An 18,709-nucleotide genomic window follows, 5' to 3' on the forward strand; every position below is an offset into this window, starting at 1 on the left:
TTTTTCTCTTTTCCCTCATGTTTTTCCCCCACATTGAGGTGATGGTGGCCCTGTTCTCTCGGTCCTCTGGATCTGCCACCTTGATCTTATTACTTTGAAGTTCAATTTCTTGATCTATGAGTCACAACAGAAAACAACATCTTCCTCCCAGGGTTGCCGGGATGATAAAATGAGGTATCAGATGTGAAGCTTGGTCCCTGGAAATGGTAGGTGATCAGTAAACACTAGTTCCCTTCTTCCTTTTTAGAGATGAGAAAATTGGCGAGACTGAGCTGACACTGACTGACTGGTTGTCCTCAAATGTTTCAGGGGCTATAACCTCTCACGGAGGAAGGACACACTCAGTTTGGTGCTCCAGTGAATGGACCTGGAGCTAATGGGTAAAAATGGACGGGAGACAGATTTCAGCTCAACATAAGGAAGACATACATCATAACTAGAGCCGTCTCATGTCCAGTGCCGTGGAGCTCACGAAGTAGTGAGCAGCTGGTCCTGGAAAGTATTCCGTTAGCACAGAATTTCTCATCGGTGCTATCGACATTTGGGGCAACAGGTAGTTCTTTGCCGTCAGGGGCTGTGATGTACGTTGTGAGGCGTTTACCAGCATCTCTGGCCTCTACTCGTTAGATGGTAGAAGCAACCTCCCCTTCTCCCCCTGCCCTTCTTGTGACAACCGGAAATGTCTCCAGACATTGCCAGATGTCTCCTGGAAGGCAAAATCGCCCCGGGTTGAGAACCACTAAATTAGAGGCTAGATGACAGCAAACGAGACTCCCAATTCTCAAGGGCAGCTCCACCCTATCTCACGTTGAGTTCTTACAGCACTAATGTTCTCCTGGTGGGATTTTGTTTTTGCTTTGGGACATACCTACCACTGAGGATAAAAGGTCTAAGCTGGGTGACATTGTAGGGTTCAGTCTGGGCCTTAGGGGAGCAAGGGAAGTTCCCCCCCCCCCCCGGAAGGCCTTCTGGGGATGGTTTAATGGTTTGCTGCTCATCATGGTTTTGCAGGTCATGTTGGCGGCTTCCTACTGGTCCCTCCTGGCCCCAGCGGTGGAGATGGCCACGTCCTCTGGCGGCTTTGGCGCCTTGGCCTTCTTCCCCGTGGCTGTCGGCTTCACCCTCGGCGCTGCTTTTGTCTACTTGGCAGACCTCCTGATGCCTCACCTGGTGAGTAGCACTCCGCTCAGGGCTTGTTGCGTCAGGATGTGTCCCGCTCTGTGCAGTGGATTCACTTCTGTTCAAACCTGGCCTCCCCAGTCGTGTCTCTGTAGCCAGTGATGTCGAAATGGACATTTCAGCCCATTTAGGGCTTTTACCTGGAGGAGTTGAATTGTGACTTAATTCCTATAAGAAGATAAGCTCTTGGGAGTGTGACTAGTCATCCCCTTTGTTACGTTTTGGTAAGTTCAGATTTTAAATGTCAGATTTCGTTGTAGAGCAGAGCTGACGCCATGCAGTGTGACTGTACGTGGGCGTGGACCTGGAAACTGGGGGAAGGGAGTGACCATCGGAGTGGTCCTGGCCCTTAAAGAGCTCATACTGTCACCAGGGAGATGATGGCACGCCCAACTGCAGCCTCATACCACCGACAAAGCATCACATCCTTAAGGGCTTATTAATAGGAGGGCGAGGTGGGGAGACGGGGCAGGAGGGTTCTGAGTTGAGCTCGTTTCTGCCGTGAACTGGTGTGTGTCCCTTAGCCCCAGTTTTCCTTCTTGTGACTTGAGGGTAAGTCCCTTTAGGGGCTGCAAAGTAAAAATGAAATAATCTAAAGAGGCACCAGAATTGGGGGGAGCCAGAGGTTTTAGTGTTTTATTTGTTTGTTTGTTTGTGTGTAAATAGTGCTGGTGGGCTGGGTTTGGGGAATGAGCATGTACTTGCTTGAGAAGCATAATCTGAACCACAGCCTGATGTCTGGCTGTGATCGCTGGACAGAGAGAGCCAAGGCCAGGCCATGAGATCATAACCCGACGCCATCGGCTACAACCAGGTTGGTGGTGGGGTCGATGTCACTAAGAACCCGGTGCAGGCGTATGCCCCCTTACCAGTCGCCGTGTCCCAGCAAGTCCGGGAGGTGGGCAGAAGACTCCTGAGAGACCTGAGCTGGGGCTTGAATTCTCTGCCCTCGCAGGAAGGGAGGAGGCACAGAAGGGCCCGCATGGGGGGAGGGGAGAACCGAGTTTCTCTGTCTGATGAGTGAGGATCAGGTGAGGTTCACTGGAGTCAGCCAGGCACGTGCCCCAGGAGGTAGGTTCACCTTCTTTTCCCTGCCCACCTGTCTTTTTTTCTTCCCTGTCGGAGAAAGAGAAGGACGAATTCCTGGGAACTTGGGCCAGGCGCTAATGAGAAACTGATTACTGACACCCCAGAATGAAGAGCCTCTGGACCAAACAGCTGGGTGTGATGATTGGATAGAGAGCCATGCATTGTCTCAGAGGGAAGACCATACATCATTTTTGTTCATCAGAAGCTTGAATGGCCGTGTCAGTTTCTGCCCTCGGGCCCTTGGCTTCCTCTCTGTCAAATACATCTGCTTGGCAACGGCTAGGTCCTCAGCGTGGGCTGCTGCGTTCTGCTCTCCAGTCTGCCCTGGTTGTGTGTAAACTTGCTGTCGGAGTGTATTCTCCTTGCCCTGGCTGGAAGATTGAGCAGCCAGTGGCCTTAACCCCTGCACAGCCGACTGGGGGCTGGCTCAGTGGCTCTGCAGAGCCCCTGCTGGGTCTCATTCTGCCCCTCCCACCTGGGCCCACCTGGGCTTCTGGGACAGTACCTTGCAGAGGACTCACTGCAGTCGTGATGGGTTACCATTCACGGGCACTGGGGCTGGAGGGCCGGGTCGGGTCAGGTGTATTTGATCAGCTGTCTGGATGCAGAGGCTTTCTCTGGGCAGTGTAAATAGTCCTTGGACAATTTCTTCTGTGCAGCAGTACCTTTTTTTTTTTTAACCTTTTGCTTCCTGTTTGTTCTAGTATATGCTTTGAATATAGAGAGGATCCCAGGGGAAAGTCTTGGCTAGACTACAAAGGAAATGAGGAGTGGTTAGGGAGTGCTGGGTGAGCATGTAGGGAGAGAATGAAAGGTCTCCGAAAAGGGCATAAAAAGCATGAATGCCCAGAACCTCGCTAATTGGCAGAAAGCTCAGCCCGACAGTAGACGCCTGTTCTGGGACACTTTAAAAGAAATTAATTCTTGCTGTTGACGTGAGAAGAAGAATTTGTCTGGGAAGGTCTTGGAAATAGACAAGCATTATTTGTAATTGCTGCAGTCACTGAATACAAATGTTGCCGTAAGACTGGTGCTTGGAAGCAATCTGTCCGCCGTCACTCTGAGACGGGCTGGAGGTTTCCCTTGGTTTCACGATTCATTTGCTTACCGAAGCCAGAAAGGGCAGCCACTTGGATCTATCGAAGATGCTTCTCGAAGACTGAGTTAATGGGTTTTGAGCTTGAGTCCATGTGGTTGTCAGCATTGATTGAGCAGCCTCGGGGGATAAAGTCTTCTTGGGGTGGGGGTGGGGGGCTGGAATTTGATTTCAGAATGCTCTCGGCGATTGGGGTTGAGGAACCAGGAGTTCTGTGGGTAAATTCAGACTGAGATTTTTGTCCTGGTTATGCTGCCTTATGCCAAAGCCCCACGCTCAGCTGATGGCCCAGAAACAGGATGAAGTCGTGAGAGCAAAAGGCTTTGGCTGTAGTGTTGATGGAGGGGCTCATCCTGCAGGACAGGCTCCGGGAGAAAGGGGGTCCTGCCTGCTGAAAACCCCGTGGCCCCCTTCCTGTCCTCTGGGACCGTGAGTGGCGTTTGACGGGTGAGAGGCAGTGAGTCAGTCTGCCTTACTTCAATTCACCTGGAGAAATGAGCCCACTAAGTGCAGAGATGTAGTTTGAGGGATTCTGATACGAGCTGGCCCGTGACCATTCAAGCACAGGGTCCCACTGCCTGTCAACATCCAAGACGCCCACCCTGCTTATGTGTATACAGTCAGGACCTGAAGGGTGGCAAGACTCTGGGACCATGGGAAGGAAATGGTTAACAGCCTACTCTCTTCTCTAAACCAAATTTCCATTCATTCAGCCTTTCAGATTTATTTGCAACCCCTTCTCTCCTCCGCCGTTTGGAACCGGAGTCACATATTGCTCATGAAAAGGGTTTTACTCATAACCGTCCCTCAGGTTGAACCCATTGTGGCTTCATTAACTTCATATGCATCAAATCGCTCTCTGAAAGGGTATTTATTTTCACTTATTTATCTGGGAGTTGAGTAGAGAAGGCTCATGCAGTAACTGTTAATGGGAAATGAACTGATAAAGTCTTGACAGAGGCTTTGCCGAATGATGTCTTAATGAAAGGGGAAAGGAGGTGGGGTAGGCGAGGAAGGTGCAGGCTGCCAGCCCTGGGAAGGGGCCTGGGAAGAGGATGATGGTGGGTAATGCGTCTTGGACCAGCCTGAACCCAGCGCTCCCCTCTGGATGGCTCTAGGGGGAGAGAGAATGGATGTTGAATGGCTGTTTGGAGATACTGACATTTTTATGATCTTTGCAGTTTGCTCCTCTGTGGAGTTAAAGATGGTGTGGGCGGGATTTTAAAGCAGTGATTTTCTACTGGTGGGTAGAGGGGAGGGGAGGGGAGGGGAGGGGAGGGAAGGAAGTGGGGGTGTGTCTCCATGGCCTCGTATCTTTCTTTTTAGTCATATTGGTATTACATCAACACAACACAAAAATCTCATTATAAAAATTGAACAAAATTTTAGGTGGAAGTCCTTTCTTGCTATAGACGGCGTCCTCCCCAAATTCATATGTTAAACCTGATCTCCAAGGTGGTAGTATTTGGAGGTGGGGCCTTTTGAAGGTGATCAGGTCCTGAGAGTGGTGCCCTCATGAATGGCATCAGTGCCCTTATAAAGAGGACCTCAGACTTGAAGGACAGGGAGACCTCAGAGAGCCCCCTTGACTCTTCTGCCATGTCAGGATGCACACATACCATCTACGAATCAGGCAGCGGGCCCTCCCCAGACACCGAATCTGCTGCCACTTTGACCTTGGACTTCCCAGCCTCCAGAATTGCCAGCAATACATTTCTGTTATTTATAAACCCAGTTGATGGGAATTTATTGAAGCGGCCTGAATGGAGGAAGACTCTCCTCTGTTCCGCACTCTTCCCCACGCCAGTCAGCCATCGTCATCTGTTTAGTGAGGGTCCTCGCAGATTTCTTCCCTTTTCTCTTTCTTTTTTTCCCCCTCTCTTTAAGAAAACCAATTGTGTTGTGTCTAATAAATATTGAAACAGAAACACTTTCCCCATGCTTGGATTGTTGCAGTTTACTTTCTGTCACCTCTTGCGCAACATGAATCCTGACCCACCTGTTTAGATTTACCTTCTCTTTACTTATGTGTGTGCATGTGTGCAGGTCGACACAGCTGGAACCCACCAGTGCATTCTTTTGTGTGTTGTTTTAAAAATTTGGGATGGTTTTTATCTGCAGCTGTCCCAGTACCTGTACAGCATCCTACCATCTCGGTAGTGGCTTGCCAGACCGCCTGAGTCATCAGATGGCCCTGAGCTTTTACCTGTGTGTATATGTACCCCTGGAAATGGAATTTTGGTTATGTGTGTCCTGAAAAACAAGTGGTGACATCCTGGCTGTGTGGTTGCCACTTGCTTTTCCAGCTTTGCTTTACATCTCGGCAGTCTTTTCTCCGTGAGATGTGTGATCCCCCCCTCCGCCTTGGGGTTTGACATCTGAAGAGGCTGCCCGAGGACTGCAGGGGGAAGGAAAGGTGGTGATGTCTGGCTCTGCCCGAGACTCTCCTGTTGCAGAGACTGGGGCTAATAGTCCTGCCCAGACAGGCTCCGGGGCAGGGAGGTCAGCCAGCAATAGGGGTACTACCTTCTGCCCAGTGCCCTCCTTAAGGTAGCATCCCCAGTCCTGTTCAGTTTTTCTTTGTTTTCTCTGTGATGGTAAAGAAGATGCCTCTGCATCCTCTTAAAGGAGCAGGACGTGCACGTACCCTGAATATGCAGCCCGCTGTTGCTGGAGTCAGTCTCTGGCTGGCTGGAGGTGCTCTGAGAGACCACGTATGACAACTGTCCAGAAGTGACAGATGTTGCAGGAGGTGATTATTTCCCCCCTCAACCCGGAGCAGGGTTTGCATGTTTTTTTCTCCTTCATAGATGCTCTCCATCTATCGCATTCTGATTCTGTTTCTCCAAAGAATGCCTCACAGAGGGGAGAGAGAGAGATGGGTGGGGGGTGGGGGTGGCAAGGCTGTCTCACGGAAGGAGAAACTGCGGGGACACCCAGCTCCGGAGTCTACAGCGTAAACCTGATACTGTCAGATAAGCCCATCAGCTTTGCAGTGAAAACTGGTCCACTGTCTCCGGTTTAACTCTTCCTTCTTTCCCAGACTCTGTCCTGCTTTGAGGGAGGCAGTGCTACTTGATACTGTCAGGTGCATCCTGGGCTGGAGGGAGCCTCTGGAGCAGCAGTGGCGGGTTCCTCCAGCGTGGGGACGTGACGGCCCCATCAGAGGAGGCTGGGCGTCGGGGCGGATTGGGCAGCCCCGCTGTCTGTGAGACCAGCTCAGAGAGGGGTGAGGTTTTGCAAACAGACCTTTTGCTTAACCGTCTGCACATCTGCACTCACTTCCTAGGACTTCCATAACCAAATACCGCATGCAGGGTGGCTTCAACAACAGAACTGTATTTCCTCACGGTTCTGGAAGCTAGAAGTCCAAGGTCGAGGCGTTTGCAGGTTTGGTTTCTTCCCCAATTTTCTCTCCTTGGTTTGCAGATGCTGCCTTCATATTGTTCCCTCGCCTGGTCTCTCCTCCGGGTGGGCGCATCCCCGGTGGCTCTCTGTGTGTCCAAATTTCCTCTCCTTCTAAGGGCACCAGTAAGATTGGATTATGGCCCACTGTAAGGGCCTCATTTCAATCACCTCTTCAAAGATCCTATTTCCAAATACATTCACATTCTGAGGTCCTGGGGGTCCGAACTTCAGCATGTGAGTTTGGGAGGTGGGGCACAGTTCAGCCCACAACAGCATCCTCTCAGTTTCTTTTGGTATTTACGGTACTAAGATCAGGAGGCCACTCAGTGGAGTTAGCTCCTCCCACGGGTGTCTTGGGGGCCATCAGTTTAGGTACTGCGTGTTCTGAACCAGAGCAAGCTGCAAGTCTCCTGGTACCTGAATGGGTGGGCTGACTGGGTCTGCCCTGAGGGGCAAAGCTCACTAATGAATGCACAACACTAATTAATACTTTAGTTTGCAATGAAGCCAACCTGTGAGCTTGCTCGTGCTAGAAGTCATCCATGGTTGATGGGTCCTGGCGGGGGAGTGTTGCAAAAACCTTGTGGTCCAGAGGATTCACTGACCAGAGAGTTTCCAGTCTTTTGTGAAACAAACAGTTTATTTCATCACACTGCGGTGGAGTGGGGGGCCTCTCGGCACCCTGATGCTATGGGCCCTTCACAATGTGGTATTTGTAGAGAGCTGGTATTCAGGTCCCCCTGGGTCCCAAGCACCCATTTTCAAGGTGCATGTGGAAGCGATGGCTGAGGTGGCTTCTTTTGCCTTTTGATGCATTCTGCAGCCTCCTGTGAAGATGCTCCTTGAGGAAGATGCTCAGGTGTCAGTTTTGGTCCTGTTGGCATGCAGAGGGGCTCAAAGGGGGTTGAGGCAATGTCCTAGTGTGGTGTGCTTGCTGATTCTTGGAGAAAGCAGCAGGTTAACCGCCCTGTGGATGCTTTGCCATGAACATTTACCTGCTGGGGTGAACACACACCATGAACTTCCTCTTCCCCTCCATTTGCTCCCTTTGCTTTGTGCGACAGGTGGTGAATACTCTTCCACCCTTTTGTAATTCTGGGTGTGTCAGCTGTGCACACGGTCCTGGCTAGTTGAAGCTACAGGAGGAATATCTGCAGCTTTGCAGCCAATGGCCCAGAGCATCTGAGTGTCCCCGCTCAGAGTTCGGAAACCCGCCGCTGTGGGAGGTGTGTATTCCCAAGTACCTTCACTGGGTCTGGGATGAACACACACACCTGCACACACATAATGCACATGTGTACATGTGCGCGTGCACGCGCACACACACACACACACACACACACTGAAGTGGACACTTCAGTATAGGCTGCCTTGCCGAAGGGACTCCCCAAGCACTGAATGATCTTGTTATTTTAAGAAAGTGGTCAGGGTTCTTAAACAGGCTTAGTTGAAAGCTTCTAAGACTTGGACTTCCTTCTCCATGCTTAGAACACCTTTTCATATTTTAGACCATAAACTTGTGACCAAATACTTGGATTCTCTTGCCATCTGGTGAGTCAGGCAATAAGTTGATGAGAAACATCTCGAATCCATCCCTTGGAAATTTACTGATCCAGTGGATGGTTGGCAAAGATGATGGAAGCAAAGATGATTTACGAGGCTGGCTGGCTAAAGGAATTGGGTGTGCGTTTATTCATAATTCCTTCCTCCCAAGGGTGGCAGGGTGTGTCTGTCGGCTCACAGCTGTGTCCCTGGCTAGGTGGCTGGCTGGTGCATTGGTACCCAATAGAGCAGGTCCTGTCCATGCCCGTCTTGTCATTCTACTCTCAGATGGTGGTGATGGTGATAGTGTTGATGGCAGACCTCAAGGTTGGGGGACTGTAATCCCGGGGGAGTTAGCGTTCTGGTATCAAAGAAGAAAAGAATGAGTGAAGTTTAGGGGTGGAGATGTTGGTTTGACCAATTCTTAGAGAGGAAGGAGTTGGATTAAAGCCATTGGAAAAGCTAGAACATTGTTCTTTCAAACTCTAATTCAAAAAGATATGTGCACCCCAATGTTCACAGCAGCACTATTTACGATAGCCAAGACTTGGAAACAACCTAAATGTCCATCAACAGATGAAAGGATAAAGAAGATGTGGGGTGTGTGTGTGTGTGTGTGTGTGCGCGCGCGCGCGCGCGCGCGCAATGGAATACTACTCAGCCATAAATAAGAATGAAATAATGTCATTTGCAGCAACATGGATGGACCTAGAGATTATCATACTAAGTGAAGTAAATTGGACAGAGGGAGACAAATATTATATGATATCTCTTATATGTGGTATCTTAAAAATGATACAAATGAACTTATTTACAAAACAGAAATAGACTTAAACAGACATAGAAAACAAACTTATGGTTACCCAAGGGAAAAGGGAAGTGGAGGGATAAATTAGGAGTTTGAGATTAGCAGATACAAACTACTACATGTAAAACAGATAAACAAGGACCTATGGTATAGCATAGGGAACTATATTCAATACCTGGTAATAACCTATAATGAAAAAGAATCAGGAAAAGATATATATAGATATCTAAATCATTATGCTGTACACCAGAAATTAACACAACTTTGTAAACTGTGCATGAAAACTATTGCCAGCCATATCAGTAAACAAAGGATGCTGCTGCCATCAAGTCATCAGCTACCACCGCCACCCCCAACAATGAGCGGAGGGAACTCAGGATGGAGACAAGCAGGCAGCCCGGCCTCTGCTGCTCCCCCAGCTGTGCCCCCGAGGGAACTCAGGGTGAGAAAGAACAGGACACGGGCCCTAGATAGCCAGGTGCCTATCAAAGGGATGATTTCAGTGAGCCCAGACCTTTTCACCTACCCATGCTTAGGAAAGCACTGAATTCCTTCGGATGTCTGGTTTTCTTGAATTAGCAGTAATCATTTGATGTGCCAACCACCTGGTCTATGTGGCAAAACTCCTATATACCCCGGCTCCTCCCTGCCCCTTTGGAGCAGTCCCTCTGAGCGATGCGAGAGACCACCTCTGGGGCTCGAGCCCTCAGAAAGCCCCCTGAATAAAACATAACCCTCAGCTTTTAGGTTGTGCATATTTTTTCAGTCGACAAAATCAACTATACTTTGATTAAAAAAAAAAACCCCAAACCCACCAAAACAACAACCACAAAACTTTGTTCTCTCTCTTATGGAGCCCTGGGGACAAAGGACAGGAGGCGTACCCGTGATCGTGATATATGAAAGCTCCCTCTGAGGATGCTCTGGGCAGCTCCCCGCCTGCGGTTCCTTACCTGTCCTGTGTCTTAGGGTGGGGAGGGGGCAGGGTAAGGGATTTTCAGCCCTGCATCTCAGAATGTCTCCAAAATCACAGCCCTTGGAGCCTCCATTTTCCGATTACGCTAGTGAGCAATAGGGGGACTTAACCTTACCTCGACCTGAGCGAGATGGACGTGTTCTGAATTTAATGCAAAAACCAACAGACCATTATGAACTCGATGACAGGTACCCGGCCCAGAACACCGTTCCTCCAGCGCTTGCGGACTCTCTCCTGTTTACCCTGTAGGGTGTGGTTTGTGTGTTCCTTCACCAGCAGGCTTCCCTGGCAGCCCCAGATCTCGGTTCCACTTTGCACCTCCCCCATCTTGGCCCTTCTCTTCCCTGTGCTGTTGTGACCTGCGGACCCGATCACATGTGGCCTGCAGGCAGGGACAGTGGGCAGGAACAGGGCTGCTCTGGTCTCCCCTGTGATACCTGCACTGTGCCTGGGCGTCGTAGGTCTTCAGAAGGTATTTGATGAATGAATGAATGAATGAATGAATGCATGGGATGTTGGGAAGATCAACTGAGATCATCTTTATGAAAACTCCTTCTAGCCTCTCAGTGGAAAGTGCTTTTACCGCCCTGAGTTATTTTCCGGAAGCAGATCTCTGCTCCTTGGCAATTGACCACTTTGGGGGCCCTACGGACACGAGGCACAGAGAGTTAAACGCACAGGTGAAAAACAGTCTGAAATTTGAATCTGTTATATGATTTTTCATGCTTTGTTTACTTTCTTAATTATGTTTGCCTAAGCATCGGAAAACTTACACTGTCGGTTAGGGTAAACCTTTCCTGAGCAGTGTGACCAGGAAGTGTGCTAGGAGGGAGGTGGGGTGGGGTGGGGGGTGCAGAGGAGCAGGGAAGCTGCCGTTGGTGCTTTAGAAAAATATTGACATCTGAACTTCCCTCTGGAAGCACTGAGTCATTGTGTCCCAGGTGGGGCCTAGGTATTTAATGAAAACATCCCCACCAAAGCTCTGGTGTTCAGCCAAGGTTGGTGACCACCAATCTGAGGCTCCTTACAACTTGCTTTTATTTAGGTGCTGTTTTTTGGATGCTTCACTGCAATTCAAGTACCTTTCTCTTTCCCTTGGAGGCCAAAGTCTTACTATTGCAAAAGACTCAGTAAAGGGGGAAAGAAGGGCTTCTTGCAGGTGATGAAGGGACAGTCTCAAGGTAGAAAGGGGGAAAGGAGCTGGTTCTACCGGTTGCAAACCTCCGAATGCACCAGAATCACGTGGGAGGCTTAAAAAATGCAGGTGCCTGGGCCACACCCCAGACCCAATGATTTACAAGCTCTTGGCAGTGAAGGTGAGACATCTGCATTTTAAAAATAGGTCTTTTTGGGCTTTTGATGCTCAGCAAAGTGAGAGGATCACAGAACAGTCCAGGAAGGTGAAGAGTATGCTGAGGAAGTGAAATTCACATAACATAAAATGAACCATCTTAGAGCAAACAATTCTATAACATTTGCTACTGCCGTTCACAGTTCTGTGTAGCCAACACTGCTGTCTAGTTCCAAAATATTTTCATCCCCTCCAAAGGAAACCCCCAACCCCATGAAGCAGTCTCTCCCCATTCTTCCCTCACCTCGAACTCCTGGCAACCACTAATCTACTTCGTTTCTATGGATTTACCTATTTTGGGCTATTTCATATAAATACAGTCATAAGGTGTGTGACCTTTTGTGTCTAATTTCTTTCACTCAGCATCATGTTTTCAAGGTCCATCCATGTAGTAGCATGTGTCAGAACTTCGTTTCTTTTTATGTCTGAGCAATAATTCATGGTACGTGTATGCCAGAGTTCGTTTTTCCATTCATCCACTGATGGACATTTGGGTTGTTTCCACCTTTTGGCGACTGTGAACAGTGCTGCTGTGAGCATGGGTGTACAGGGTTTGTCTGAACACCCATCCTCAATTCTTTTGGCTGTATAGAACAATTTCCTTACAACCAATTGTTAAGTCAAGTCAATGCATGTGGGCAGCTAGGCTGGCGGCTCAGCGGACCCACAGTGTGCTGGAATAACGTGCGCGAAGCTCTCTGAAGTTCAGTTCTGAATAAAGAATGGCCAGGAGGACAGCTGGGCAGGTGACAGGGCCAGAGGGAGGGGAGGTCCTGAGGGAGCTGGTCAGGGGCAGTGCAGTTCTTTGGCCGTGGCTTCAGGCTAGCTTTGATTTTAACTGCCTTTTCTTTGCAGGGTTACAACAGAAACAGCAAGAATAATCTGATTCAAAATACATTTCTGACCATTCACTCCCCATCCTCTGCTATCTTGCTGTAGAGTCCAGGCCTTTTTGTCTTTTTTCTTTTTTCTTTAACCCGGGCTTTCTTCAAGGCTCTCCTCTGGGCGCCTCCCTACCTCCTTAGCTTCAGCTCAGGTTGGTCCTCCGCCCCCCCAAAACCAGACACCAGCTGCTGCAGCTGGTTCTCAGGATTCATGTACCATTGTCATCCTGAGCCTTTCCTGGTGGTCTCGCTCTGCTGGGAACCACCTTCCTCTTTAGCCATCACCTGTCCAACTCCTGGTTCTCGGTCAGGTTAAGCCAGAGGCGTCCTTCCCTCGAGAAGCTTTCCCCGAGCTCCGACCTGGGCTAGGTGGCCGAGCTCCTGCCTGCAAGTTGCTTCCCTGGTGGGCTGTAAACTCCTTGAGGGCGGTGACTTGGTCAGTCTTGTTTGCTCCGAATCCTGCCGTGCAGCCTGGCACGGAGACAGGGCTCAGAACATGATCTGTTTGAGGAAGGAGTGAATGTATGTTTAATCCTGGAACTTTATTCATCACCGAATCCTCCCACCGACATCAGTGCCTGGACCAGTGCTAGATGCCGCGGCCCCTCTCACACCTGCCAACACAATGAACACTTCTTTTGCCCTGAAAGAAAATTTGAATAGAGATACCATGTTCACTTCTGAGCAGACTCATGAAAATATGGCCATTTTCTGCAAATGTAAATCTAACACAAATTTATTAAAAACCTTTATAGTTACTTATTTTTTGATGAAACTTGTGAAGCCAATCATGTAGTTCACATGGAAGAATACGGGACCAGGAATAGGCAACAGACTTTTATTTTTTTTAATTGAAGTGTCATTGATTTACAATGTTGTGTTAGTTTCAGGTGTCCAGCAAAGTGATTCAGTTATACACATATGTATCTATTCTTTTTCAGCTTCTTTTCCATTATAGGTGACGACAAGATACTGAATATAGCTCCCTGTGCTTGTTGTTTACCTATTTCCTATATAGTGGTGTGTATCTGTTAATCCCAAACTCCTAATTTATGCCTTCCCCACCCTTCCCCTTTGGTAACCATAAATTTGTTTTCTGTGTCTGTTTCTGTTTTGTAAATAAGTTTATTTGTATCACTTTTAAAAATTCCACATATAAGTGACATCATATAATATTTATCTTTCTCTGGACAAGACACTTTTAAAGGAGAAGAAGGAAGAGAAGACAAGGGATTTGGCCTTCCAGACACCAAAACGTATTAGTAATTAAAACAGGGTGGCATGGTCCCAAAGCTGTACAGAGCCAGTCAGGGAGGCTGGAAACGTTCCCAGGCATATATAGAAACTCGGTGTACAGAACATGGCAGAATTGTCATCATAAATCGGAGGGGAAAGGATTGACTTGTCAATAAATGTTGGCACAACTGGACCTCCTCCAAAATTAGATTTTTAGCCCATGCAAAAATAACCCCAGATGAAGTTAGCAAAGCTTAAAAAATATTTAGAACAGGGGTTCGCAGCACTGACTGCACACCATAATCATCTGTGGGCTCTTAAAAAAAAAAAAGCCAGATTCTGGGCCCTGTCTCCAGAGCTTCTGACTTAAAATTGTACATGGTAGAGTGCAGGCATCTGTATTTTTTTTGAAATCAACTCTGTTGAGGTACAATATGCATAAAACGCGCCCATTTTAAGTACACGGTTCGGTGCATTTTGACAACCGCGTGTGCCTGTGTAGTCTTCACCACAAACTGCAGATTTCAGTGCCCCCAGATGCACAGGTATCCCTTCACAGTGAGCCCCCCGCCCCCGAAGAGTCCCAGGCCACTACTGATCTGTTCCTGTGGAGACTGCTTTTTGTTTTTTGGCCTCAGCAGTTTAAAAAGCTCTTCAGGTGATTCTAATGCGTAGCCAACGAATGACAAAAAGGAAGCATTTAAAATTTGCTGACAGTAAAACACAACAAAAAACTTCTCTGACAAGACATACCATAAAGTTAAATCCAAACCAGAGCCTGTCAGATGTTTGCAAGGCGTATAACTGACCCAAAGTGTTGAGGTCTAGAATACATGAAGCTCTCCCACAGATCAATAAGAAAAGGGCAAACGATACTCAATAAAAAAATGAACAAACTATTTGATGAGGAGTTTCAGAGGAGGGAACAATAAAGGCCCAACAAATCCATGAAAGCACTAGTAATTAGGGAAATGCAGCTTAAATTCTCACCCATTATATTCGACAAAAAGTGAAAAAAAATTGATAACACTACTAACAGGATTTGGGCAGATGGGGACCTGCATGCATTGTTGGTGGGAATGTGAATTAATGCAACCATCTAGGTGAGCCATTTGGAAATATCTAGTAAAATTGAAGATGCACATATCCCATGACCCAGCCATTGCAATTCAGGTATGTGCACTCGAAATATTCTTGCAAATGTATGCAAGGAGCCAGGCATAGAATGCTCACTGCAGCATTTCTTGTAATGGTGAAAGATTGTAAATAAAATACCAGGCATCAGAAGAATGGATAATTAGATTGTGATAAATTCATAAAATAGTATGCTAAACAGCAGTTAAAATGCATGAGCCAGATCTATATACCGACACGGATAAATGTCCAACATTTAGCAGAAACTAGAAGTAAGTTGCAGAATACTACATATAGTAAAATACTATTTATTTTAATTTTATTCTTTTTAAACATTTTTTTGTTGATTATAGTCATTTACAATGTTGTGTCAAATTCCAGCGTAGAGCACAATTTTTCAGTTATACATGAACATATATATATTCATTGTCACATGTTTTTTCACTGTGAGCCACCACAAGATCCTGTATATATTTCCCTGTGCTATACAGTATAATCTTGTTTATCTATTCTGCATATGCCTGTCAGTATCTACAAATTTTGAAATCCCAGCCTGTCCCTTTCCACCCTCCTCCCCCTTGGCAACCACAAGTTTGTAGTAAAATACTATTTAAAAATGAGATTGTGCAAAGTCACATTACCTATTTTATAGGTGTATGCAAATATATAAACACATCTATTAAAAGTGTAAAAACATGGCTAAGATGGGTACTCAGGAGCTTTTCCAGCTATTTAGTATATTTAAGTGGTGGGAGGAGAGAAGAGCTTCAGTTCTTTCTGCAGTATTTTATTTGAAAACTCTGAATCAGATATAGTAAAAGGTTAACCTTTATCAAATGTAGGTGAGAGGTACATGGATTTTGATCTTGTTATTTTCTGGACTTTCGTCTCCATCTCTGAAATGGTTCCTTGAGGAGGAGTCTCCAAAACTGTAGATAAAATTGTAAATAATAAAAATAAATGACATCAAAATGAAGGAGAAACATTGTATTTGACAATAGATTGGCGGACTTGATGCTTTCATGTGATGGTTACCAAAATGTCGTCCACATTTTGTAGTAATGGTCTTTGGGCTTGGACAGTCATATAATTTACTCTCAGTTTTTGTATGTAAGCTATAAAAAAACCTGTAAGATTTTGGTGTGATTGTGTGTGTGTGGGGGGGAGGGACAGAGTTATTATAAAATCCTAAAATTAAAAGGAAATGCCTACTTTGGATGTATTCAGTCCATTATACTCGAATCCCTCCTGTTTTTTTCCTCCCTGGTCATTTTGTAGCAACAATTATTACATTCTAATTTTGGTAACTACTGAGAATCGAGGTGTCCAAGTCTTTGGGTTTATAAGGAATTGTAAGAAATTGATTCGTAGTCATCAAGGTACTGCACTGATTTGAATTTCAGCGTCCTAACTTTAAAGCCAAGCAGGACACCAAGGGTGACACACACTACCCGTTCTTACTTTGTTTAATTAAGTTTTCAGCCTAATGCTTGTTTCTAAGATGGAGGGTTTGTGACGTGAAGCCTTTCGTGTAATGAGATGGATACGCCATTTACAGCATCATCTGCAGGTAGCCTGATAATACGTGCAGCTTCATCTGTTTTTATGCTGTGTAATTTAGGAGGACTTCTCGCCGGAAAGAGAAAATTGCTCTACTAGTGAAGACAAAGGAAATTACTGGAGAGCCTCTTACAAGAACATTCATTTTATCCTAGGTGACAATAATGTCCCCAAATAAATAAGTTCTGTGAGATCCAGGTGTGAAACCCATCACTGGAAGAACAATATCTCAGGACCCAAATACTGATGGATAGTCTTATGCAATGGGCTATGTTTAATTTTCAAGGTGGGAACTTATTTCTTTTCTCTTAATGAGTGCAAACCTCTACATCTTGAAACAGTGGAATAATGGGGAAGGATATAGCTCAGTGGTAAAGCGCATGCTTAGCATGCATGAGGTCCTGGGTTCAATCCCCAGTACCTCCATTAAAATAAATAAATAAACCTAATTACCCGCCCCACCCTCCCCTACCACCAAAATCACTTTGAAACACTGCAATAAGAAAAAAATATCTTCACTCAAAGCCTGGCTTGATAAACTACAGGGTGAGAGTGCATGACAAATTGTCATTGTAAGTTAACATACTTCCCAAGGACAAGGCTAATTTCTTCGAACAGAAGATGCTCTTTAAAAATTCTATTAAAAGGTAAAAAACAGAGGTACCAGACTGGATTATTTAAAGGTGATCTGTATCCTTAAGACATATCTCAGGATGGTGTAAACAGAATGATTTGACATAAATGGAATATTTATACCCTTGCTGTTACCGTGTTTTAAGGCATGATAGTTGCTCCAAGCAATTTAAGAGCCACTTGTACTGCATGCTCGTTATTCATAGTAATCACGGTAAAATCATTTCATTGCAAATGACAGTATTAAAGCATTAGAGGAAAGGAGATACCAGAGTCAGGAAAACTGTACAATGCAGCCAAGATCTGGTCGTTCTGCAAAACTCCAACCTCTAGCATTTAAGGAGGATGGGCTGCCTGTTTTCTTTTTCATTTCTTTCTTTTTTTTTTTTGGTGGTGGGGGAGGAATTTTATTTTATTTTAATTTAATTTTACAGATGTCCAAGCCATTTGGTATCTTTTTCTTTTTTAAATTTTTATTGAAGTACAGTCAGTTACAATGTGTCAGTTTCTGATGAACAGCATAATGTTCCAGTCATGCATATATATATATATACATATATTCATTTTCATATTCTTTTTAATTAAAGGTTATTACAAGATATTGAATATAATTCCCTGTGCTAGAGAGAAGAAAATTGTTTTTTTATCTATTTTTATATATAGTGGTTAACATTTACAAATCTCAAACTCCCAAATTTATCCCTTCCCACCCCGCTTCCCAGGTAACCATAAGATTTTCTCTGTCTACAAGTCTGTTTCTTTTGTAGATGAGTTCATTAGTGTCCTCCTCTTTTTTTCTTTTCTATTTTTTAAGATTCCACATATGAGCGATCTCATATGGTGTTCTTCTTCCTCTTTCTGGCTTCCTTCACTTAGAATGACAATCTCCAGGGCCATCTATGTTGCTGCAAATGGCATTATTTTGTTGTTTTTTTTCTTTTTTTAAATTTTATTCTTTTTTTTATCACAGAGTTGACTGTTTTTGTTGTTGTTGTTGTTGTTGTTGTGGTCGTTTTGTTTTTCTTTTTGTTTCTGGTGGTGAAGAACATGTAACATAAAATTTACTACTTAACTGTTTTCAATAGACAGTTCAGGAGTGTTATGTGCATTCACATTGTTGTGAAACAGAGCTCCAGAACTTTTTTCGCCTTGCAGATCTGAAACTCTATACCTGTCAAACATCAATTCCCCCTTTTCCCCCTCCTCACGGTGTTTCCTTGGGAACCATCATTCTGCTTTCTGTTTGTATGAATTTGAGCACTTTCGATACCTCATGGAAGTGGAATCGGATAGTATTTGTCCTTTTAGGACGGGCTTGTCTCAATTAGTATGGCCTCAGGGTTCATCTGTGTTGTCGCAGGTGTCAGAATTTCCTTCCTTTCTAAGGCTGAATAATATCCCACTGCAGATGTATGCTGCATTGGGTTTACCTGTACTTCTGTTGATGAATGTTTTTTGGATTGCTTCTACCTCTTGGCTATTGTTGAGTAGTGCTTCTATGAATATGAGTGTGTAAATATCTCACTGAGACTCTGCTTTCAATTCCTTTGAAACCCAGAAATGAGATTGATGGTCTGTATGGTAATTCTGTTTTTCGTTTTTTGAGGAAACTCCATCCTGTTTTCCATAGCAGCTGCACCATTTTAGTCTCACCAGTAGGGCACAAGGGCTCCAATTTCTCCACATCCTTGCCAACACTTCCTCCCTCCCTCCCTCCTTCCTTTCCTTCCTTCCTTCCTTCCTTCCTTCCTTCCTTCCTTCCTTCCTTCCTTCCTTCCTTCCTTCCTTCCTTCCTTCTTCCCTCCCTCCCTCC

General features: G+C 45.8%; 1 protein-coding gene across 15 annotated transcripts in view; it reads left to right on the forward strand.

Annotated features, from left to right (window-relative positions):
• Positions 1-18,709, forward strand: part of SLC39A11 (solute carrier family 39 member 11) — a 351,831-nt gene that overhangs the window by 95,273 nt on the left and 237,849 nt on the right. For 14 of the 15 annotated variants that reach the window (XR_010384562.1, XR_010384564.1, XR_010384565.1 and 11 more), the window contains one exon: positions 1,012-1,170. The exons of the other annotated variant lie outside the window; for it this stretch is intronic. Coding sequence is in view for 10 of the 14 variants with exons in the window: in XM_064495589.1 (XP_064351659.1) it covers positions 1,012-1,170 (159 nt within the window). In the remaining 4 variants the exon portion in view is untranslated. The remainder of the gene's footprint in view (positions 1-1,011; positions 1,171-18,709) is intronic. 15 annotated transcript variants of the gene reach the window in all.

Source organism: Camelus dromedarius, chromosome 16 (assembly GCF_036321535.1).
Source record: "Camelus dromedarius isolate mCamDro1 chromosome 16, mCamDro1.pat, whole genome shotgun sequence".
In the NCBI taxonomy this organism is placed as follows: Eukaryota; Metazoa; Chordata; class Mammalia; order Artiodactyla; family Camelidae; genus Camelus; species Camelus dromedarius.